The sequence below is a fragment of the Bos indicus genome, chromosome 14, assembly GCF_029378745.1.
Source record: "Bos indicus isolate NIAB-ARS_2022 breed Sahiwal x Tharparkar chromosome 14, NIAB-ARS_B.indTharparkar_mat_pri_1.0, whole genome shotgun sequence".
Classification (NCBI taxonomy): Eukaryota; Metazoa; Chordata; class Mammalia; order Artiodactyla; family Bovidae; genus Bos; species Bos indicus.
The window spans coordinates 22,675,219-22,696,946 of NC_091773.1; the positions used below are offsets into that span (position 1 = coordinate 22,675,219).

The following is a 21,728-nucleotide window of genomic DNA, read 5'->3' on the forward strand; positions in this document are numbered from 1 at the left end:
TTTTATAGAACTACATCGATGCCACAATACTCAGGAGCGCTTGCATGAAAAACAAAGGGCTTAGGTCCTTTTCTTTTTAATGACTACCATGAGTAAATACTGGCTCAGAACTACTTATCAAAAAATGACAAAAATGTCATTTTTAGCAGCATAACAACTTTTTCTCTTTAATACGAATAAGTGAGGACTTGAGGCTGTCTGGGAGGAAAATGCTCATGAATTGGGGAAGTACTTTCCCCTGACAATGATACTAGGGAAGCAGAAAGTAACACAAGAGACACTAATTAGGAAGACTCAGGATTCTGGAGCATGATGGGAACTGGCTTGTCTCTGGCTGTGGTTCCCCTAAGGTGCAGTCTGCCCGGTGATTAGCATTGCCTCGGATTAAATTAATTGGCTGCCCTCAATCTCTGAGCAGCCCCCACTCAGAATACACCCAAGGACACTAGTTTCTTTGCACGAAATGAACAGGTTACATATCCAGTGACATTTGTGAGGATTATTGAACTTGAGCCATCTTTTTAAGGGAAGTTTCAAGTTCTGGTAAGTACAAACCTATTTAAAAAATCTTTATTGTGAAAATAATCTATTTTAGCCAGCTGTACTTTATTTTATATTTTATATCTAGACTACATATTTGTGTTCTATCTATAACCATTACAAAAACAATAACTATTGCTAATATTATTTTTACCCAGATAAGCATGAAACCTCAATATGCTGATATTGAAGTAGGAGGGAATTTTAATATCAGGAAATCAAGAAATTCAAGTGTATTCAAATATGAGGAAAGGTTTTTTCCTGATTTAAAAGGTCTATTTACTCATTAGAGATATCTGTGCAATACATTCTCCCAGCTTCGGAAGAGCTGGGACTGCCACCAGGAGTGTGCATGTGTGCTAAGCCCTGTAGTCATGTCTGACTCTTTGCGACCCCATGGACTATAGCCCACCAGGCTCCTCTGTCCATGGGGTTCTCCAGGCAAGAATACTGGAGTGGGTTGCCATTTCCTCCTCTGGGGATCTTCCCCACCTAGGGATTGAACCTGTGTCTCTTACACCTCCTACATTGGTAGGCAGGTTCTTTACCATTAGCGCCTTCTGGGAAGCCATAAAGAATAAGTCCCATATTTCCTTTCTGAACCCTAACCCCTAGTCCCATAGAGTTATGACCTGTGGAATGAAATATTTTTTCTTGCAGCATCAGATCTCTGAATCACTACAGAACATAATGAATATACCAGCTTTATATTTTGTTTTTGACTTCATGTTTCTTTCTGAATTGCTTGCATTCTTAATATGTGCCAGAAAATTAAATTAAAATATAATTAAGAAATGACGTGCCTGCACCTTATAAACCTGTCATCTGTTGTCAAGTGAGTGGGGGAGAGAAGGAAGGTACAGCCCTCTTGGGAAAGGCAACTATTTAGCTCTGAGCTGCACACATGACTCAGACCAGTGACAGCACAGAGCAGTGTAACAATAGTCGCACCTAAGGAAACCAAGGGTGCTAAATCGAGTTAATCTTAAAAAGCTATGCAAGTATTCACAGCTTCATGGTCTGATTCAGCTATGAAGAGCATTCAAAGAAGAGGGGATGATATTGGTAGCAAGCTGTCATTAGAAGCAGATTTCAATATAATTTGGGGTTGGAGGCAAGAGATTTTGTGTACTGGATGCTTTGCTACCTCTAGGGCAGTCAGTGGTGAGGACAGTGGAGGCCCTCAAGATCCTAGCTTCCTTGCGACCCCATGGACTGTAGTTCGCCAGGCTCTTCTGTCCTTGGAGTTCTCCAGGCAAGAATTCTGGAGTGGGTAGCCATTCCCTTCTCCAGGGGATCTTCCTGACCCAGGGATTGAACCGAGGTCTTCCACATTGTTGGCAGATTCTTTACTGTCTGAGCCACCAGGGAAGTCCCACTGTATGCACAGAGATCCTTTTATTTGATAATAGTGGAATCTTCATTACACTCTGCTGTGCTTGCCCACCTCACCATGGGCTCTTAAATCCCAGCCACATGTATGCAAAATATCAACACTCTCTCCAAAACTTCCTCCAGTTACTTCCAGGAGTTCTCAGAGATCCTGTAACAGCAGTGAGGACCAGAGGAACTTGTATATATATATATATATATTTTTTTTTGCCGTGGCCTCCTCTTTAAGGTGCCTGGCAACTACTCTGCTGCAGGTAATTGCTCTGCAGATGGTCCTCCTCTGCTGGGCATATGGCTTTTTCCCAGGACATGGTAACTCCAGTTTCTTCCTTCATGCATTAGATTCAAAACCAATGATCAAGACTGGGCAGCAGTCAGAGTGGGACCATGGGGGCCATGTCTTCCCTCCCATGGACCCTATTTTCCATGGTCTCCTTTCTGATCCCAGCACAAAATCTTCTTTCTCTTTTTTCAGCATAAAAACTGAGACACCTCCCCCCATCCCCCACCACCAAACAAAACCCAAAGTGTATCAGCTCACATAACTGTGTTCCCAACATGACCAGCAGGTGAGTGGCTCTCCAAATAGTGAGATCCAGGCAGGGTGCTACTGGAATTAAAAGCCTCACCAGGAACTTGGTGGCTTAAGTGGTAAAGAATCTGTGTGCCAATGCAAGAGCCCCATGTTCGATCCCTGGGTCAAGAAGATCCCTTGGAGAAGGGAGTGGCAATCCCCTCCAGTATTCTTGCCTGGGAAATTCCACGGACAGAGGAGCCTGGCAGGCTACAGTCCATGGGGTCTCAAAGAGTCGGAAATGACTGAGCACGCACACATGAACTTACGTATAGATGAATAAGCTATTCAAATTTAGGTGAAAAATGTGTCTTAAACACTATTCATGTAAAATAACTTCAAATAAATATTAAGTGCTACTGCTAAGTCACTTCAGTCGTGTCCGACTCTGTGCGATCTCATAGATGGCAGCCCACCAGGCTCCCCCGTCCCTGGGATTCTCCAGGCAAGAACACTGGAGTGGGTTGCCATTGCCTTCTCCAGTGCACGAAAGCAAAAAGTCAAAGTGAAGTCGCTCAGTGGAGCCCTACCAGGCTCCTCCGTCCATGGGATTTTCCAGGCAAGAGTACTAAACAAGCCTAAAAAGTGGTTGGAGGCAAAGACTTCTGAAGTCTTTTGTTCAGATAATGAAGGAATTCTTCCTCCATCACAGCACAGTTTGTCAGGTCAGACCAGAGTTTATCAGCCGAGGATGAGCAGAGATTGAGGTTTTGCTGACACCGCAAAGCTGGATTCCCCAGCTCCTGCTACACTGCCTTTCGTGTCTTAAGTATTATAATTACTGTAAACTGCTTGAGAAGAGAGAAGGGGAGACACATCTCATTTCTCAGTTGATCTTTGAACGCATTAAATTACGTTACATATAAATAATATTGACAAGCCATATTGGAGATAAATGAAGAGTCTTAGATAACAGCTTGCAAACATTTAAGTGATTTGGCCCAGATTTATAACTGATTTACAGTGCTGGACATGCCTTATTCATCTGTATGATACTGATCATATTTATTTAGTTTGTTCAATTTGTCTTCAAGGCTGCAGGGCATTCTTACTCTGTCAAAAGACACTAATAATTACATTGATTTAGAACAACAGAAAGTAGCCGCAGTGTGCTACCAATGAAAAACAAGCCAAGCCTCAGATAAACCCTCCCACAAGCTGCTCACTTGTCAGTCAGACTCTTGGAATGTGGACAAGGAAAACCTCAGTGATTGGCTGAAACGGCTCTTAAATTACGACCGAAAGTTTCACTTTCCAGGCTCTACTGGGACCAGTAACCAGACTGCATCATTTGTAGCAGCCCATAGTAATGCCATCATTCATTCTAAAAATATTTGTTTAGTGCAGCATTTTCCAACGTACAATTAGTTGTGTGTAATTTAACTGCATTTTCTACAATCTGTAATGAAAACATCTTAGACTACCTTAATATGGCCCTTTTTTAAAGGGTCTTCCAGAATTTAATGTCAGGAAACAACTTCCTCCAAATGAGTTCATTTGATTCCATCTAATAGACAATTTGAACTTTATAAACTTTTCCTGTGTTCTCCCTTTTCCTTGACTGCCGGGACATGAAGAACTAAACTGATCAGTTGCAAAGCTCTTCTCATTGGATGGTTTCTGATTTGTGTTTCTTTTATTTTTAAAATTGTTCAATAATACTTGCTAATTTTAAAGAGTCACAAAATTTGGCAATGTATAAAAAACACAAATATTATCCACAGCTCTGCCATCAGAGATAACCACCATCAGCACTAGGCTGTATATACATTTTCGTCTTCTAGTATAATAAATGTTATACACATTGGCAATGGCCTAGCGTGTGTATTCTACAAGCTGCTTTTTCACTTAGTAATAAATGTCATGATCATTTCTCTGTGCCAATAAATACAGGCCAATAAAGCCCTCTTTAATGATTGTGCAGTTTTCCATGGATGTATACCTCATGATTTATCTGCTGCTGCTAAGTCACTTCAGTCGTGTCCGATTCTGTGCGACCCCATAGATAGCAGCCCACCAGGCTCCCCCATCCCTGGGATTCTCCAGACAAGAACACTGGAGTGGGTTGCCATTTCCTTCTCCAATGCATGAAAGTGAAAAGTGAAAGTGAAGTCGCTTAGTCGTGTCCGACCCTCATTGACCCCATGGACTGCAGCCTTCCAGGCTCCTCCGTCCATGGGATTTTCCAGGCAAGAGTACTGGAGTGGGGTGCCATTGCCTTCTCCACCTGTGCCCAATTCATTGGTGTCTTTAGGTTTTTTTACTTTTTATTTATTTAGCTATGCCGGGTCTCAGTTGCAGCATGTCGGATTTCTAATTGTGGCATGTGGGATCTAGTTCCCCCAAGAGGGATGGAACCCAGGCTCCCTGCATGGGGAGAGCAGAGTCTTAAGTCACTAGAGGACCATAGATGTTCCTTTAGGCTGCTTTTAATCTTTCAATTATAAACACCCTTACTTAACTGCTGCTTTTATATCTTCTTATTTTAAGCCCTGAAAGTTATCTTTCAAAACAGGAAGGTATAAGAAAGAATAAGTGAATGAATGAAATCCTAGGAACAGCTATCAGTAACTGTGTTAGCATCAGCATGTATTCCTCTTGGTGCTGTTACCACGAGATGAATAATTTCCTTCCCTCCCCAGGTCTCAACCAAAATGAGCGAAACTCCTTCCACCAGTTTCTCCATGGTTCGCCGGATCTCCTCTGAAGGTCAGCTTCCTTCTCCTCGCCAGTTGGGCATCACCCAGCCTGTCGTGGCCAAAAGGATCAGTTTCTACAAGAGCGGAGACCCTCAGTTCGGCGGGGTCCGGGTGGTGCTGAACCCTCGTTCCTTCAAAACATTCGATGCTCTGCTGGACAACCTGTCGGGCAAGGTCCCCCTGCCCTTTGGGGTGCGGAACATCAGCACCCCCCGGGGGAGGCACAGCATCACGCGCCTGGAGGAGCTGGAGGACGGTCAGTCGTACCTGTGCTCCCACGGCAGGAAGGTGCAGCCAGTGGATCTGGACAAGGCCCGGCGTCGCCCGCGGCCCTGGCTCAGCAGCCGAGCTCTCAGCACCCATGTGCAGCGAGGCCCCGCCCCTGCTGCTCCTGGCATGCTGCGCGCGCCGCGACGGCTCGTGGTCTTCAGGAATGGCGACCCCAAAACGAGGCGTGCAATCGTGCTCAACAGGAGGGTCACGCAGAGCTTTGAGGTCTTCCTGCAGTACCTGACACAGGTCATGCAGCGCCCGGTAACCAAGCTGTACGCCACAGACGGAAGGAAGGTGAGCGTTTGAGGGGATGGGGGCTCTTCACATCTGAGCTCGAGTAGTGAGTGATGTGATGGTGTTCCCCTCCCGCAAGAAGGTTTTTCCCACGTGCGCGCATGCATGTGTGAAAGCATGCGTGCAGGCTCACAGTTGCATGCTAACATGCTTCAGTGTGCATGGGAGGGCACTGGCTCATCTGGGTGGATGTTCTTCCTTTTGAGGTCAGATTCGGATGAGGCATGGTCCAGGAGGACCTCTTTTTTCTCCTCCACTCTTTCCCCTGAGCCTTGACTTATAGAAGGTGTTGGCACATAATCTGTTACTGTAGGATAGGCCAATAAATTGTGAGATGAGGTGTTGAGGCAAGGAATAGGACTTGATTCAAAAGCTAGCAGACTGAGAGGATGGAAGACTAGTGTCCCCCTAAACCATCTTTTTGGAATCTGTACGCCAGTTTTTTTTTATAGAACAGAGAAGGGGAGGAGGTGAGGAAATAAAGTAAAATAGCCATTATTTTTGCAAAATATTTCCAGCCTGGGCCAGCCTGGGGTGGGGACGTGTTAATTTCTTCTTTTTTGCAGCCATCCACAGGTGGGCAAGGTCAGATTGTCTCCCCATGAGCTGAACAAAGGCACTTTAGGTGAGCATTCAGGCAGACCAGCTGGGTTCCCTGAGGCCAACCATTATGTAATAACGGCTGATAATGTGATGATAATAACAAAAGCAACTGGAAAGCAAAGGTTAAAATCAAGGAAACGGATCCAAAATAGAGTCAGATTTTCTGTTCCCTGTTACATAATCTCAATGATATTTCTTAAAAAAGAGTGGCCTAGAGTGCTATTCTGTTGGGGACAGAAAGCATTTTTCTGGGACCTGCGTATCCACAATCACTCAATGTCGTGGTCCTGGAGTGACTGTCAGGCTCTTTCCCAGGTGGGTGCTTGGGTGGGTAGGACAGGGGCGGTACTGCATACCTTTTGAAGATTTGTTTAGTTATGAGGGCAGAACTCTGATCTGTTCCAGGCAGCTGTGGGCTGAATAAGGATTCTAACACCCCCTTCTCCCCCCATCCCCGTTTGGTACTCCATTAGTTTGTATACATCATTGGTGCCCAACAGATGGTTGGTGAGTATCTCTTTCAAACCGTGGAGGTTGTTAAATTAATTCAATCTGTCATAAACTCAGTGTATGGAAAGAACAGAACTTCATGTTGCTCATGTCAGGACCACAAATCTTTGATTTTTTCCCTAGGTTCCCAGTCTGCAGGCTGTGATCCTGAGCTCTGGAGCTGTGGTGGCAGCAGGAAGGGAACCGTTTAAACCAGGAAATTATGACATCCAAAAGTACTTGCTTCCTGCTAGATTACCAGGCATCTCTCGTCGTGTGTACCCCAAGGGAAATGCTAGGTCAGAAAGCAGAAAAAGTAAGTCACTTAAATATATAGCCCTTATTTTTAGCCCTAAGTTTTTTTTTTTTTTTTTTAACCTCAAAAACAACAACAACAGCAATTCATCTTAAATGACCAATTTCCTTCATCACAGAAAAAGAGAGGATCAAAACATTTTAAACTGAAATTGGTTCTAGTTATAGCTGCAAAGAGTCAGAGAGATTAATAATTTTAAAAAGATTGTTTTTCAGATCAATCAACGATATATCTATTTAAATTGATGAGTTTCTTTTTCTTTCTTTGTTTTGCACCTAATACCTAGATAAAAGATCAAAGTGCCATCATTTCTTGATTTAGAGAGGAATTCTAAATTCTATGGGATATGAGTAAGTGACGCACCAGTAGTTTGGGAGTTTTCTATAGATAATAAATACCATGTAGCACAGCTGAGCTCAGATTAATTGATTGACTTTAAAAAATTCTCTTAACTACATATATGCTCCACTTTCTGAAGTTATTCCAGTAAAAGCCATAGGCCCTTAGATTCACTTTTTATTATAATGAGTGAAACATTTTCATTTATAATTTTGGTAAATGTGTTCTCAAAATAAGAGAAAGTATCTCTAGCCTTATACCCTGAATTGATGGTAAGTATATGCAAAGGGCTTCCCAAGTGACTCAGTGGTAAAGAATCCACCTGCCAGTACAGGAGACGACAGAGACCTGGCTTCAATCCCTGAGTCAAGAAGATTCCCTGGAGGAGTGCTTGGCAACCCACTCCAGTATTCTTGCCTGGAGAATCTCATGGACAGAGGAGCCTGGTGGACTACAGTCCATGGGGTCACATAGAGTCAGACACGACTGAGCGACTGAGCATAGCACAGCACAAGCATGTGCACATCTATACAAGCTACAGGTAGTAATCTGACTGAGTTGAGGAAGCATGAGTGCCAAGGTCATCGCTAGAGATGCATGTTAAAAAAATATCTAGATATCTGGGTTTGTGATACGCGCTCTTCTGTTTTGTGACTGACATTAAATTAAATGTACTGTTTATAGAAGATAATGTTAGATTAATAATTATTACTAAGTTAATTTTGCCTTTAAAATAAACTATAAAACTGTTTTCAGTTTGGTAATGCTATAGATACCTCTCTCTGATACATACTGAAAGGAAGATGAATACAACCAAAAATCTATCCCTTGCTTGTATGGATAGGTAAGCAGCACTGGATTACACCCCAAGTCCAGTACTGTGAAACAGAATAATACAGCAAAACCAAACCTCACAGAAACCTCTTTATTTTTGCTAGAATCCTTAGCAGTTTCTACTTTATACTTTCTGTATTAAAATTACTTATTAAACTCATTAAGACTTAAGTACAATTCTGTGAATTTCCTCTCTGAAGTAGAATTTAAGTTCTTTTTAAAAGAGTATGTTGTAGAAATGTACCAGATATTACCATGAATTAAAGTGACCAAATGAATACATAGTGGTGAGAAACTTAACAACATCTTACTATGACATTTAGAAAATAGGGTATTTTTCATACTAATCGTTCATTTTCTTCTTTTCTTTCTTTGCTGCGTCCTCTATTGGATATTTATGACTTCTTTGTCTTCCACGTTGTGTTTTACTTTTAAAATCTTGAAAGTGAGCACACATGTATCTTCAAGCCCAACGTCTCAGATTTATTCTCTTTCTTCTGAGAAAATGCAGAATAATGATTGCTACTCAGATCATTCTTTTGCTTCTGAAAATTACTTGGCATTAGAAAAAAATGATTCTCAGAATTTATTGATATATCCTTCTGAAGATGATGTTGAGAAATCAATTATTTTTAATCAGGATGGTACTATGACAGTTGAGATGAAAATTCGATTCAAGATAAAAGAGGAGGAAACCATAAAATGGACAACCACTCTCTGTAGAGCTGATCTGTCCAATAATGGTGAAAAAAGTGAAATAAACAGTCTCCCAGGGAGAACGGATGATCGATCATCTGGTGTAAAGATTACTGCGTGTTCATTGTCCGCAGACGTCTCACCTCTGGAGAAAGGTGGTAGTCAGGTGGACAGTCTAGCGGAGGAGGCGAACACTCAAGTGAAAGATCAAGATGTTGAAACTGGTAGTTCTACCAGCTGGGAGAACCCTGCTCTGGACACAGATGCCACCCAGGGAACTCAGGATCGAGTGAAGCATCGTTTCTACAGGCCCCCTACACCTGGACCAAGGAGAGTGAGGCAGAAGAAGTCTGTGATAGGGAGTGTGACCTTAGTATCTGAAACTGAGGTTCAAGAGAAAATGATTGGGCAGTTTTCCTACAATGAAGAAAGGAAAGATTGGGAAAACAAGTCTGAGTATCACATGGTCACACATTCTTGCAGTAAAATGTCATCTGTGTCCAACAGACCCATACTTGTTCAAGTTGATAACGATGAGCAGGTAGCGTCATCTTTAGAAAGAAAAAAGCAAAGCAGATTGCTCAAATCAAGTGCAGTAAGTGCTGGTGTTGTAGAAATTACAAGTCAGAAGACGTTAGAGATGTCCCATAATGGTGGCTTGCCGCAGACTACATCAGAAAAGTCAATTGTGGAGGAAGGTATAGTTGATAATGTCATAGCAGACAACAAAGCTAGGGTCAGGAATTTAAGAACTTACGGTAACACCGATGATAGATCCAGCCCTTTCTTAGGAGATGCAGCTCACTCTTCAAGTAACAACCCTGGAACTGACAAAACTATTTCCAAGACCCCAGCTTCAGTAGGAAACTCTACTGTCACTACAAGAATCGACCAACTGATTCATGAATTTTCTCATTGTGGTTTAACAAAACTTCCAGAAAATGAAAAGCAGATTTCATCCTCTGTTGCTAGCAAAAAAAAGATGAAATCTCAGCAGCATGTGATAAATTCTCAGCATCAGGCTGGAGAGATGGCAACTAAAAGAATCCCTAGGAAGAATAAGAGAATGAACACAAGAGGTAGAATTGCACAGGAAACCATATTGCAAGATTCACATAGTTCCCTCAAAGGGGCCATACTTTGTGAGAAAGACCTCCATGCAAGTGATACGGTAATTGAATCAAATTATTTTTCTTCGAAAGGTAATAATCCTGTGAATTCCAGAAATTTCCCTAGAAATAAATTAAATACTATTCATAAACCTAAGATTCAAGGACTTTTAGCCAGAAGAAAATCCAGACCACTAAACAAAGTAAACTTGGGGGGACCTACAAAAAGAGAAATTGGTCAAGGAGAGAAAGTGTTTTCCCATCATGAGACTGGATATTGCAAAAATACTTTTGAAAATCAAAATTTATTTCATCTGTTTAACTTCCTTGAGCAAAAACCCAATGCTTTTTGTGGGCCAGAGTCTCAGGCAGAAACAGCCTCTTGGTATTTGAGAGGAACGTCAAAGAGGAGTTTAGTTTCAAAAGTTAATAATTCACACATAACTTTAAGGAGCCAGAAAAAACAAAAAAGGGATAAGTTGAAATCAGATACTACTGTAAGTAAGGAGCATGTCACAACTAGGGCAAATTCCTTGGCTTCTTTGGAAAAAGCTGTTTTTCCTGAGAATGTTACCCATCATTCAGTTCAAAGTTATGTACAAAGATGGTTGCAGAACTTAAGTCCACAAGCAGCTTTGCAGCTTGGCAAGTCAGCTCCAGTATACAAAAAGGAAAGGGGTGTGGCGAGTTATAATAACGGTTTTCTTCCAGGAAACAGTTCCCACACTAGTTCTGGAAAAAGAAATGATTCTATTCTGCAAAGTAATAGACACACAACTAAAAGTGCCAGTTTGACAGGAGACAATCTAGGTAAGAGAGTAGGTATGTCTTTTGACAAAAATAGCAGTGAAGAACTCATCCAAGATCACTGTGAGAGCCAGACTGACTCTCTGAACGATACTTACTTGCTTTCTGTTCATGAATTCTGTACTTTGTCGCAGTCAGCTACGGATGATCCTAATGCTAAAAGTCAGGTATCTGCTGCAAAGTCAGGGCAAGAGATGAGCCTTGTTTACAAAGACATAAACCTTGCTGCAAAAGGGCCAAGCGTAGAGACTGCCGTACAAGTAGATCTGGAAGGGGACACCCCACAGCACTTGTCACCAGTTCAGCTGCTTCACCAGCTGCAAGCTTTGGTTCCTAGTAGTCCCAAGGTTCAAAATGGAGTTGTTCAGATGCCAGGTCCACTTTCAGAAGTTCCCTTCCCTTCTTTGATACGTAATTCCTCCACTAATGTACTTCTAGCTTGGCTCTTGGTGCTAATCCTAAAGGGAGGTGTGAGTAGCTTCTGTCCAGGTGACGCTCTCAAGGCGACCAGTGGAAGTTCAGAAGCACTTGCATTGTTGGAGGTGCTGAAGCACATTGCCGTCACAGAGGAAGCTGATGACTTGAAGGCTGCTGTGGCCAGCTTAGTGGAATCAACCACGAATCACTCTGGACTCACTGAGAAAGAACAGGATGTGGGTCCAATAGGTCTTTCTGCAAATTGCTCTACACCCAACATTCAGATAATTCCTCAGTGCGCTGAAAATGAAAAAACACAGAAAATCTCTTTAGATGGAAGCCATACTGCCGGTGAGGAAGTCTCTGAAGTCTGTGTTACAGCAGTGACTCGATCTCCACGTAAAATGGGCACGGTAGTTAAGACTTACCCTCCAGAAGAGACTTGTCACCTCAGTGAAGATTCTTTCCCCAGTGACGACTGTACCATGGATCAGACTTCCATGAACAAGGCTTGTTTCTTAGGAGACATCTCTTCACTTACTGAAGCTGTGTCTTCTCATGAGGGTTGCGCTTATGAACAAAACCATATCTATGAGAGAGCTGATAATTTGGAATTGACTAAAGAGTTAGAAAGAGTTGATGAAGTTCAGAAAGACAGAAATATTTTGGCAGACTCTGAGTGTAAACACGGCTCTAATATGTTGGTGTCACACCAAAGTATCAGTAATTTAAGCCACTGTGGCTCTTTCCAAAATACAACTGAATCAGAACTTGATGGAGAACATAGTTTTTTAGGTAAATCTGAAAGTTGTTCATTAAAGAAATTTCAGGATAAAAGTGTATATACATCTTTTGATAAGGAGGATTCAAAGACTTCTGAAGAACCAGGCTCAACAACCAACAGCATGACATCAAGTGAAAGAAACGTCTCAGAAATGGAATCTTTTGAGGAATTAGAAAACCAGAACACTGATATCTTTAATATAAAGGTAAATTCAGGGGAGCAAGTGACTGAAGAATTGATCCGAAAGGAGTTAGAGGCTGGTAAAAGTTTGGAATTGATCGAAGTGTCCAGCAGAAATGGTGCAGAAGAAGGAAAGGATGGTGTAATCTGTGAGACAATCAGTAGGAAACTGGTGACACCACCATCTTTAGTATTTTGCTATGATTCTAAGCAAAATATGGAAAAAGAGCCCAGTGAAGGAGAAACTGAAACAAAAGTCAGAAAGATGGTGGAAAGCTTGGAAGCTGGAAGTTCTGCAGAGTCCCCTCTCAATTTTAAAAGTGGCCTAAGAAGGTCAGGAACTTCTGATTGGTCAGATTATAGACAAAACAGCGAGAATGAACCGTCATACAAAGCATCCAGCAATGGCCCCAGTGACAGTGATGAGGAGATGACCCCTGAGAAAGAATGCAACAAAGGATTTGTTAAAAGGACAATAGAGAAACTTTATGGTAAAGCAGAGATGATGAGACCATCTTTTTTCGCTGGATCTACACACACATCTCAGGTTTATCCCTGTGATTCTGTGGAATTTCAGGGCACTGGGAAAGTAGGCCTTTATGATCCTGAAGGTCAGTCACTTGGCTCTTTGGAACGGGTGTCTAGTAATTCAACTGTGTTGCAGAAATTTCCGGAGCAAAAACGAGATAAATGTGATGTTAATAACGTAAGGGCCAGTTATCCCAGGGAAGACATTGCAGAACATGGTACAAAACAGAATGATCATAAAAGAATCCTCAGGGACAGGGAAGAGGGAGTACTGATTGACAAGGGCAAGTGGCTCCTGAAAGAAAATCATTTGCTAAGAGTGTCATCGCCTGAATGTTCTGGCCCGTGTGGCCATGCAGACACCACATCAGTGGATACTCTACTGGATAATAGCAGCACCGAGGTTCCGTATTCACATTTTGGAAACTTGGCTCCAGGCCCAAACATGGCTGAACTATCCTCCTCAGAGCTAGAGGAACTGACTCAGCCTCCTGAGCTGAGATGCAATTATTTTAACGTGCCTCATTGTAGTGACTCGGAGCCCTTCCATGACGATGAGCTAGATACTCAAGATGAAGCTTGTGCTCAGGAGAGAGAACCCAGTCACCCAGCAGAGGAGAAGGGTAACCTTAGATCAGAGAGAGTGTGTACGTCTGCCACTCATGTCTTCGCGTCTGCTGGTAACAAAGTCCATCCTGTCTCTGATGGTGCTCTTAGGAACCAACCGTTGGCTGGTAGTAATGTAATTCATGGTGCCCTTCAGGAAGGCGACTCTTTGGATAAACTCTATAATATCTGTGGTCAACATTGCCCAATACTGACTGTGATTAACCAGCCTGTAAATGAGGAACACCGAGGATTTGCATATTGCAAAGATTCTGATGTTGAAAATTCTTTGAGTCTCCAGTTATGGATGAAGATACACCCATGTTTACGACAGTCAAGCAAAACCATGTTCAGAGACAAGAACAATAAAACAATAAGTAGAAGAGCACTTACTGATAATGCCGTTGGCAATACACACGATTGGCCTCATTTTAATAACACATTTGACTTGATGGACAGAAGGAGAAAATTAAAACAAAGTAACTGTTTGGGCTTAGAGGAAGAAAATAATTTCAATAAATTTCAGTCATATTTAAAGAATTTCTTGCATACGTTGTTGTTAGTTGTGGGTCAGGTAAATTCAAATCCACAAGACCCCAGCAGTCAGACAAAGGAAATCTTTGAAGTAGTTGATGAGAACAACAACTTATTAAACAGCAGATTCCAGAACTCAGGAACGAATCTCAACCAAGTAGTCAGAGAACACAGCTATCATTTGTCCTTTGAAATGCTTGGCCAAGCCTGCCTGTTTTGCCAAGTTGAGACATTCTTAGGTATTAGCAACAGAAATATCTTAGAAATGTTTTATATTTTTGAAGATGAAAATCTTTTCATTTGGGAAGAGGAAAACTAATTACATTGGACTGATCTTGAAAGCCGTGATGAACAAGCAGATTTCCGATTTCAGTATTAGCGCAGCCTTTCATCAGCGTTTTCTCCTTAGGAAAAGATGAAGCACATGGGCTGGACGTGGATTAGATACCTCTAAGAATTTCCCACTTCTTCAGAACGACCTTACCCTAGAAATCTTGCCACTGGATAATCCAGTTTGACTTTCATCACTCCTGTATTTTTCCATTTTTCCAGCAGTTACAGACTCGGTTTTTATTCTTTTTGAATTTTCTATGCGTTTTTCTCTTGAACATGTGTAATTTCTTATTTCTCTTATTTTCCTCCTAAGATATCATAAATGCCCTGAGGACAGGAATTACATCTCTCCCGCCCTTTTTTTAATGTCAACTTAGTGCAAAATGTGTATTGAAGGTATTAGTGAGTTATTGGAATAGACATAGATTACTTCATTTATTAATTTTAATTGCTGATTTGATGAAAGTATGATTATAAGAGTGTCACAACAATCTTGTAGTGTGTGTGTGTGTGTGTGTGTGCCAAATGTATTGAATCTACTTTCCTTATAACATCTGTCTAATGAACTTGCAAGTATTTCCTTAGGACAGGACTCACCATTTTTCCTCATGAGTAGAAAATGATGCTGTGCCACTCAGCTGGCTCTCCAGTACTTTGCCTAGAAATTATAATCTCTTTAACATTAGAAAAATGTCAAGAAATTTAAATAGGTCAGAGAAAATGAAAAAGTTTAAGGCATGCTTTGTGAAGAAAAATGAGAGGAACTGGAATGATTTAAGTTGGAAAAGAAAAGAGAAAGGTGACTTCAGAGTTCTCAAATTTGGAAAAAAGAACTGCTGTGAAGAACTTTACAGATTTCTTTCCATGTCCACCTGTGTTAATAAAACATTTAATTAGATATAAATAAAAACATGTTGCTTAGAAGGAGAAATAAATTTGATTAGGCTGAGAACCATAAATTGTCTCTTGAATACTTGTGGTATTTTTGCCTCCGTCTTGACCAGGGAATCTTTTTAGGTTCTTGTTTTTCATTGTTTGATGGTATAGAAACAAGTCTTATAAAATGTGGAAATCTATGTCTCTTGTCTGGAATTGACTCAAAATAGAAAAATTAATGGTTTTGGAGCTACATATGGAGGTGCTAATATAACATAAATTTGGCATTGGGGAGCTAAAAGTAATTACTTACATAAAGAATACCTTGATTTTTTATTTCAGTTCAGCTTGAATTGTAAATTCATAAAAAATTATGGGTTGCTATTTATTTAACCAGAGGAATACCACCTCTACATGGAGTATGATTTTTCCGCATTGAGTGATGCACTCTTCTAATTGAAATATGGAAATTGTAATGTTATGTAAGCTTCTGTAATGAACAATGAGAAATTTTGGTGAAATAAAAGGACTAAAATTGTGGAGACATACCTGCATTTAGCTTTATTGCATTTTGCAGATACCACATGTTTGTTTGTTTTTGACAAATTGAAGATTTGTGGCAATGTTTCAGAGCAGAGACACAGGGAAATTATTTTTGCTTTTAATTTGGAAGGAGTGATATTTGGGGTTTCCTTGGTGGCTTAGCAGGTAAAGAATCCGCCTGCAAGAGATGCAAGAGACTAGGGTTCGATCCCTGGGTCGGGGAAGATCCCCCGGGTTGCATGGCAACCCACTCCAGTATTCTTGCCTGGGAAATCCCATGGATGGAAGAGCCTGGTGGGGTATAGTCCATGGGGTCGCAAAGAGTGGAACATGACCAAAGGGTCTTAGCATGCACACACCCATGTTATTTAGGCATACCAAGGAAATGGGGGAAATCACTCATAACAACCAGGAGGTCTTAGAAAAATGTGGCATGTAGCATACAGTTTTTAGTAATATGTCATCAAATGTTGTCCTGGGAGGCCCAGATGATACTGGGAAAGATAAATTGGGAGTGACGAACATGAATGAGAGATGCTGTGCTGTGTAATGCACTTGTTTAAAACGAACGGGTTCTGATGCACTGAAGTCTGAGACTGGGAGCCGAGTCTTTCTCACATTTATATCCCAGATCTAGCATTTTACTTGATCTGGGGCATGGTGGGTGCCTCATAAAGGTGTGCTGGGCAAATACAAAGTGCTTGTCATGCTCTTGCTTTATTAACTCTGTATCCATACATTTGGGAAGATATACAAAGATGCTGAGGGATAGAACTAAGTTTCTTGTATTTTATGAAGCCATGTCTGTGAATATAATTTTTTTTTCTTTTAAACATTCAAAGGATTTAAAAATTTTTCACAAGGCTTACATTAAAAAAAATCTTGACTCATTGGGAAATCTAGATTAAATGACATTAGAGGAAGTTTTAAGACTAGCACACAGACCTGACTTGCTTTAGAGATGAAGTGCTTGAGGACTGAGAAAGGGGTCTAGCCTGTTGTGTTCAGGGGAATACACAACCAGGTGGGCTGGTGCAGTTACCACCCATGGCCACCAGATGGCAGCTGTGCCACATGTGGCCAGGCGCTCAGGCCCCCCGAAGGGAGGCTGGTGGGCTTGCTGGAGCAGCTAAGGTTCAAGCCAGGCCTGGGCTGCATGCCTCTGCTCCAGAGAGCTGAGGACCGAGTTGTGCAGGCAGCCCCAAGTCTCAAACCCAGGAGGGATTAGCAGTGTTCAGAATTAGAGGAAATACACTGTTCTCAAGGAGTGTAAGTTCATAAGTCGTGGGGATATGAAGGGAAATGCTGGCTATCAGGAACCATCAGAGTTGATCCCCAGGAAAGATGAGGAGATTGGAGCAACCAAAACTCTTAACTCAGGTTGAAGCTGAGTTAATGAGTTATGGGCTGGGTGGATAGGAGTGGTTTTCACATGAAGCTAGCAGGTGTTTTCCAGGGGATGGTGAAGCACAGGGAAGCCTGGTGTGCTGCAGTCCATGGGGTCGCAAAGAGTCAGACACAACTTAGCGACTGAGCAACAGTCAGGTGTTCTGGGCTTCCCAGGGGGCGCAAGTGGTAAAGAACCCACCTGCCAATGCAGGAGACATGAAACACGGGTTCGATCCCTGGGTCAGGAAGATCCTTTGGAGAAAGGCATGGTAACCCACTCTAGTATTCTTGTCTGGAGACTCCCGTGGACAGAGGAATCTGGCAGGCAACAGTCCATGGGGTCATAAAGAGTCAGATACGACTGAAGTGACTTAGCGTGCACACACACACACACCATGTGTTCTCCCTCTTCACCTTTAGGGACATACACATGCCCCATTTTCAAGGGGTAAACAGATGCTGAAGCCATGTTCCATGCAGTCAGCGCTCATTCTCCTGGTTTTCTCATCCATCAAATGGGGCCCCTGTGAGGAGCTGCCTCTGAAGAAGGTTGAGAGATGAGCTGGAGAGGATGTGAGGCCCGCAGCACAGAGTTTGCCCATCGCACTGGACGCACACTGCCTGCCCCTGAAGGCGGCTCTCCACCCCTGCCCCCAGCACGCACCTTCAGTTACCTCTAGTTGGTGAAGCTCCTCATGTGACCCGGCGCTTGTCAAGCTGCCACCTCTGCTGGGGCGTAGATTGAGTCAGTTTGTGCACAAGATCTTCAAGAGCAGTCTCGGTTTCTCCTGTATGTCAGCTCTGCGGTTTATTGTTTTTTAAAGTCAGACCTTGTGAGAACTTGTTTCCTGGTGCAGTTTCCCTGGACTGGGGTGCTGGACATGGGGCTTGAACCTTTTGCTCCTCAGAGGGGAGACCTCCATGGCCATGATATCCTGCACACTTGTGGGTCACCGCACGTGGGCTGGGGGTGTGGGATCTGACAAGACCACAAGTACAGGTACAAGTCTTTTTACAGGGCATACATTTTTATTTCTCCTAGGTAAACATCTAGCAGTGAAATTGGTAGGTTGCATGGTAATCGTATATTTAACTCTTATCAGAAATTGCAAGTTGCTTCTGCAAGTAGCTATGCCATTTTACATCCCAGCAGCAGCTTATGAGAATTCCAGTGGCTCTGTATTCTTGCTTGCACTTGGTGTTATCATCTTTTAAATTTTAGCCATTCTGGTGTGTGTTTAGTGATAGCTCTTTGTGGTTTTAATTGGCATTTCCCTAGTAACTATTGGTGTTTGTCATTCCTGTGTCTTTTATGGCACAGTGTCTTTTCACATCTTTTCTGTTGGGTCTTTGCAGTCTTAGAGTAGTAAGAGTTCTTTATATGTTGTGAATATAGAGTATTCAGATATATGTTTTACATGTTTTCTCCCAGTCTGTTGTTGTTCAGTTGCTAAGTTGTGCCTGACTCTTTGCAACCCCACGGGCTGCAGCACACCAGGCTTTCCTGTCCTTCACTATCTACCAGAGTTTGCTCAAATTCATGTCCTTTTGAGTTGGTGATACCATCCAACTATCTCATCCTCTGTTGCCCCCTTCTCCTCCTGCTCTCAGTCTTTCCCAGCATCTCTTTTTCCAATGAGTCAGCTCTACACAGTGGGTGGCCAAAGTATTGGAGCTTCAGCTTCAGAACAGTTCAGTTCAGTTCAGTCGCTCAGTCATGTCCGACTCTTTGCGACCCCATGAATCGCAGCACGCCAGGCCTCCCTGTCCATCACAAACTCCCGGAGTTCACTCAAACTCAAGTCCATTGAGTCAGTGATGCCATCCAGCCATCTCATCCTCTGTTGTCCCCTTCTCCTCCTGCCCCCAATCCCTCCCAGCATCAGAGTCTTTTCCAATGAGTCAGCTCTTCGCATGAGGTGGCCAAAGTACTGTGGTTTCAGCTTCAGCATCATTCCCTCCAAAGAAATCCCAGGGCTGATCTCCTTCAGAATGGACTGGTTGGATCTCTTTGCAGTCCAAGGGACTCTCAAGAGTCTTCTCCAACACCACAGCTCAAAAGCATCAATTCTTAGGTGCTCAGCTTTCTTCACAGTCCAACTCTCAGATCCATACATGATCACTGGAAAAACCGTAGCCTTGACTAGACGGACGTTTGTTGGCAAAGTAATGTCTCTGCTTTTGAATATGCTATCTAGGCTGGTCATAACTTTCCTTCCAAGGAGTAAATGTCTTTTAATTTCATGGCTGCAGTCACCATCTGCAGTGATTTTGGAGCCCCCAAAAATAAAGCCTGACACTGTTTCCACTGTTTCCCCATCTATTTCCCATGAAGTGATGGGACCGGATGCCATGATCTTCATTTTCTGAATGTTGAGCTTTAAGCCAACTTTTTCACTCTCTTTCACTTTCATCAAGAGGCTTTTTAGTTCCTCTTCACTTTCTGCCATAAGGGTGGTGTCATCTGCATATCTGAGGTTATTGATATTTCTCCTGGCAATCTTGATTCCAGCTTGTGTTTCTTCCAGTCCAGCATTTCTCATGATCTACTCTGCATATAAGTTAAGTAAGCAGGGTGACAATATACAACCTTGACGTACTCCTTTTCCTATTTGGAACCAGTTTGTTGTTCCATGTCCAGTTCTAACTGCTGCTTCCTGACCTGCATACAGATTTCTCAAGAGGCTGATCAGGTGGTCTGGTATTCCCATCTCTTTCAGAATTTTCCACAGTTTATTGTAATCCACACAGTCAAAGGCTTTGGCATAGTCAATAAAGCAGAAATAGATGTTTTTCTGGAACTCTCTTGCTTTTTCCATGATCCAGCGGATGTTGGCAATTTGAGCTCTGTTTCCTCTGCCTTTTATAAAACCAGCTTGAACATCAGGAAGTTCACGGGTCACGTATTGCTGAAGCCTGGCTTGGAGAATTTTTTTTTTTTTTTGAGTTACTGGAGACAAGATTTTTTTTTTTAAATTTTTAATTTAATTTTATTTTTAAACTTTACATAATTGTATTAGTTTTGCCAAATATCAAAATGAATCCACCACAGGTATACATGTGTTCCCCATCCTGAACCCTCCTCCCTCCTCCCTCCCCATACCATCCCTCTGGGTCGTCCCAGTGCACCAGCCCCATGGCTTGGAGAATTTTGAGCATTACTTTACTAGCATGTGAGATGAGTGCAATTGTGCAGTAGTTTGAGCATTCTTTGGCATTGCCTTTCTTTGGGACTGGAATGAAAACTGACCTTTTCCAGTCCTGGGGCCACTGCTGAGTTTTCCAAATTTGCTGGCATATTGAGTGCAGCACTTTCACAGCATCATCTTTCAGGATTTGAAAGAGCTCAACTGGAATTCCATCACCTCCACTAGCTTTGTTCGTAGTGATGCTTTCTAAGGCCCACTTGACTTCACATTCCAGGATGTCTGGCTCTAGGTGAGTGATCACACCATTGTGATTATCTGGGTCATGAAGATTTTTTTGTATAATTCTTCTGTATATTCTTGCCACCTCTTCTTAATATTTTCTGTTTCTGTTAGGTCCATACCATTTCTGTCCTTTATCGAGCCCATCTTTGCATGAAATGTTCCCTTGGTATCTCTAATTTTCTTGAAGAGATCTCTAGTCTTTCCCATTCTGTTGTTTTCCTCTATTTCTTTGCATTGATTGCTGAAGAATGCTTTTTTATCTCTTCTTGCTATTCTTTGGAACTCTGCATTCAGATGCTTATGTCTTTCCTTTTCTCCTTTGCTTTTCGCTTCTCTTCTTTTCACAGCTATTTGTAAGGCCTATTCAGACAGCCATTTTGCTTTTTTGCATTCTTTTCCATGGGGATGTTCTTGATCCCTGTCTCTTGTACAATGTCACGAACCTCATTCCATAGTTCATCAGGCACTCTATCTATCAGATCTAGGCCCTTAAATCTATTTCTCACTTCCACTGTATAATCATAAGGGATTTGATTTAGGTCATACCTGAATGGTCTAGTGATTTTCCCTACTTTCTTCAATTTAAGTCTGAATTTTGTAATAAGGAGTTCATGATCTGAGCCACAGTCAGCTCCCGGTCTTGTTTTTGTTGACTGGATAGAGCTTCTCCATCTTTGGCTGCAAAGAACATAATCAATCTGATTTCAGTGTTGACCATCTGGTGATGTCCATGTGTAGAGTCTTCTCTTGTGTTGTTGAAAGAGGGTGTTTGCTATGACCAGTGCATTTTCTTGGCAAAACTCTATTAGTCTTTGCTCTGCTTCATTCCGTATTCCAAGGCCAAATTTGCCTGTTACTCCAGTTGTTTCTTCACTTCCTACTTTTGCATTCCAGCCCCCTATAATGAAAAGGACATCTTTTTTGGGTGTTAGTTCTAAAAGGTCTTGTAGGTCTTCATAGAACCATTCAACTTCAGCTTCTTCAGCATTACTGGTTGGGGCATAGACTTGGATTACTGTGATATTGAATGGTTTGCCTTGGAAATGAACAGAGATCATTCTGTCGTTTTTGAGATTGCATCCAAGTACTGCATTTCGGACTCTTTTGTTGACCATGATGGCTACTCCATTTCTTCTGAGGGA

General features: G+C 42.2%; 2 protein-coding genes across 7 annotated transcripts in view; both read left to right on the top strand.

The window, feature by feature from the left end:
* Positions 1-21,728, top strand: part of LOC109568646 (RP1 axonemal microtubule associated) — a 211,437-nt gene that overhangs the window by 93,807 nt on the left and 95,902 nt on the right. For all 6 annotated transcript variants that reach the window (XM_070802547.1, XM_070802550.1, XM_070802545.1 and 3 more), the window contains 2 exons: positions 5,149-5,772; positions 7,009-7,180. In XM_070802547.1, coding sequence (XP_070658648.1) covers positions 5,161-5,772; positions 7,009-7,180 — 784 coding nt within the window. In that variant the 5' untranslated portion in view covers positions 5,149-5,160. The remainder of the gene's footprint in view (positions 1-5,148; positions 5,773-7,008; positions 7,181-21,728) is intronic.
* Positions 8,619-15,743, top strand: LOC139186890 (oxygen-regulated protein 1-like). The gene is given in 3 exon segments (XM_070802544.1): positions 8,619-12,858; positions 12,861-12,901; positions 12,903-15,743. Coding segments are annotated over 3 exon segments (5,580 nt in total). The 5' UTR covers positions 8,619-8,750; the 3' UTR covers positions 14,334-15,743.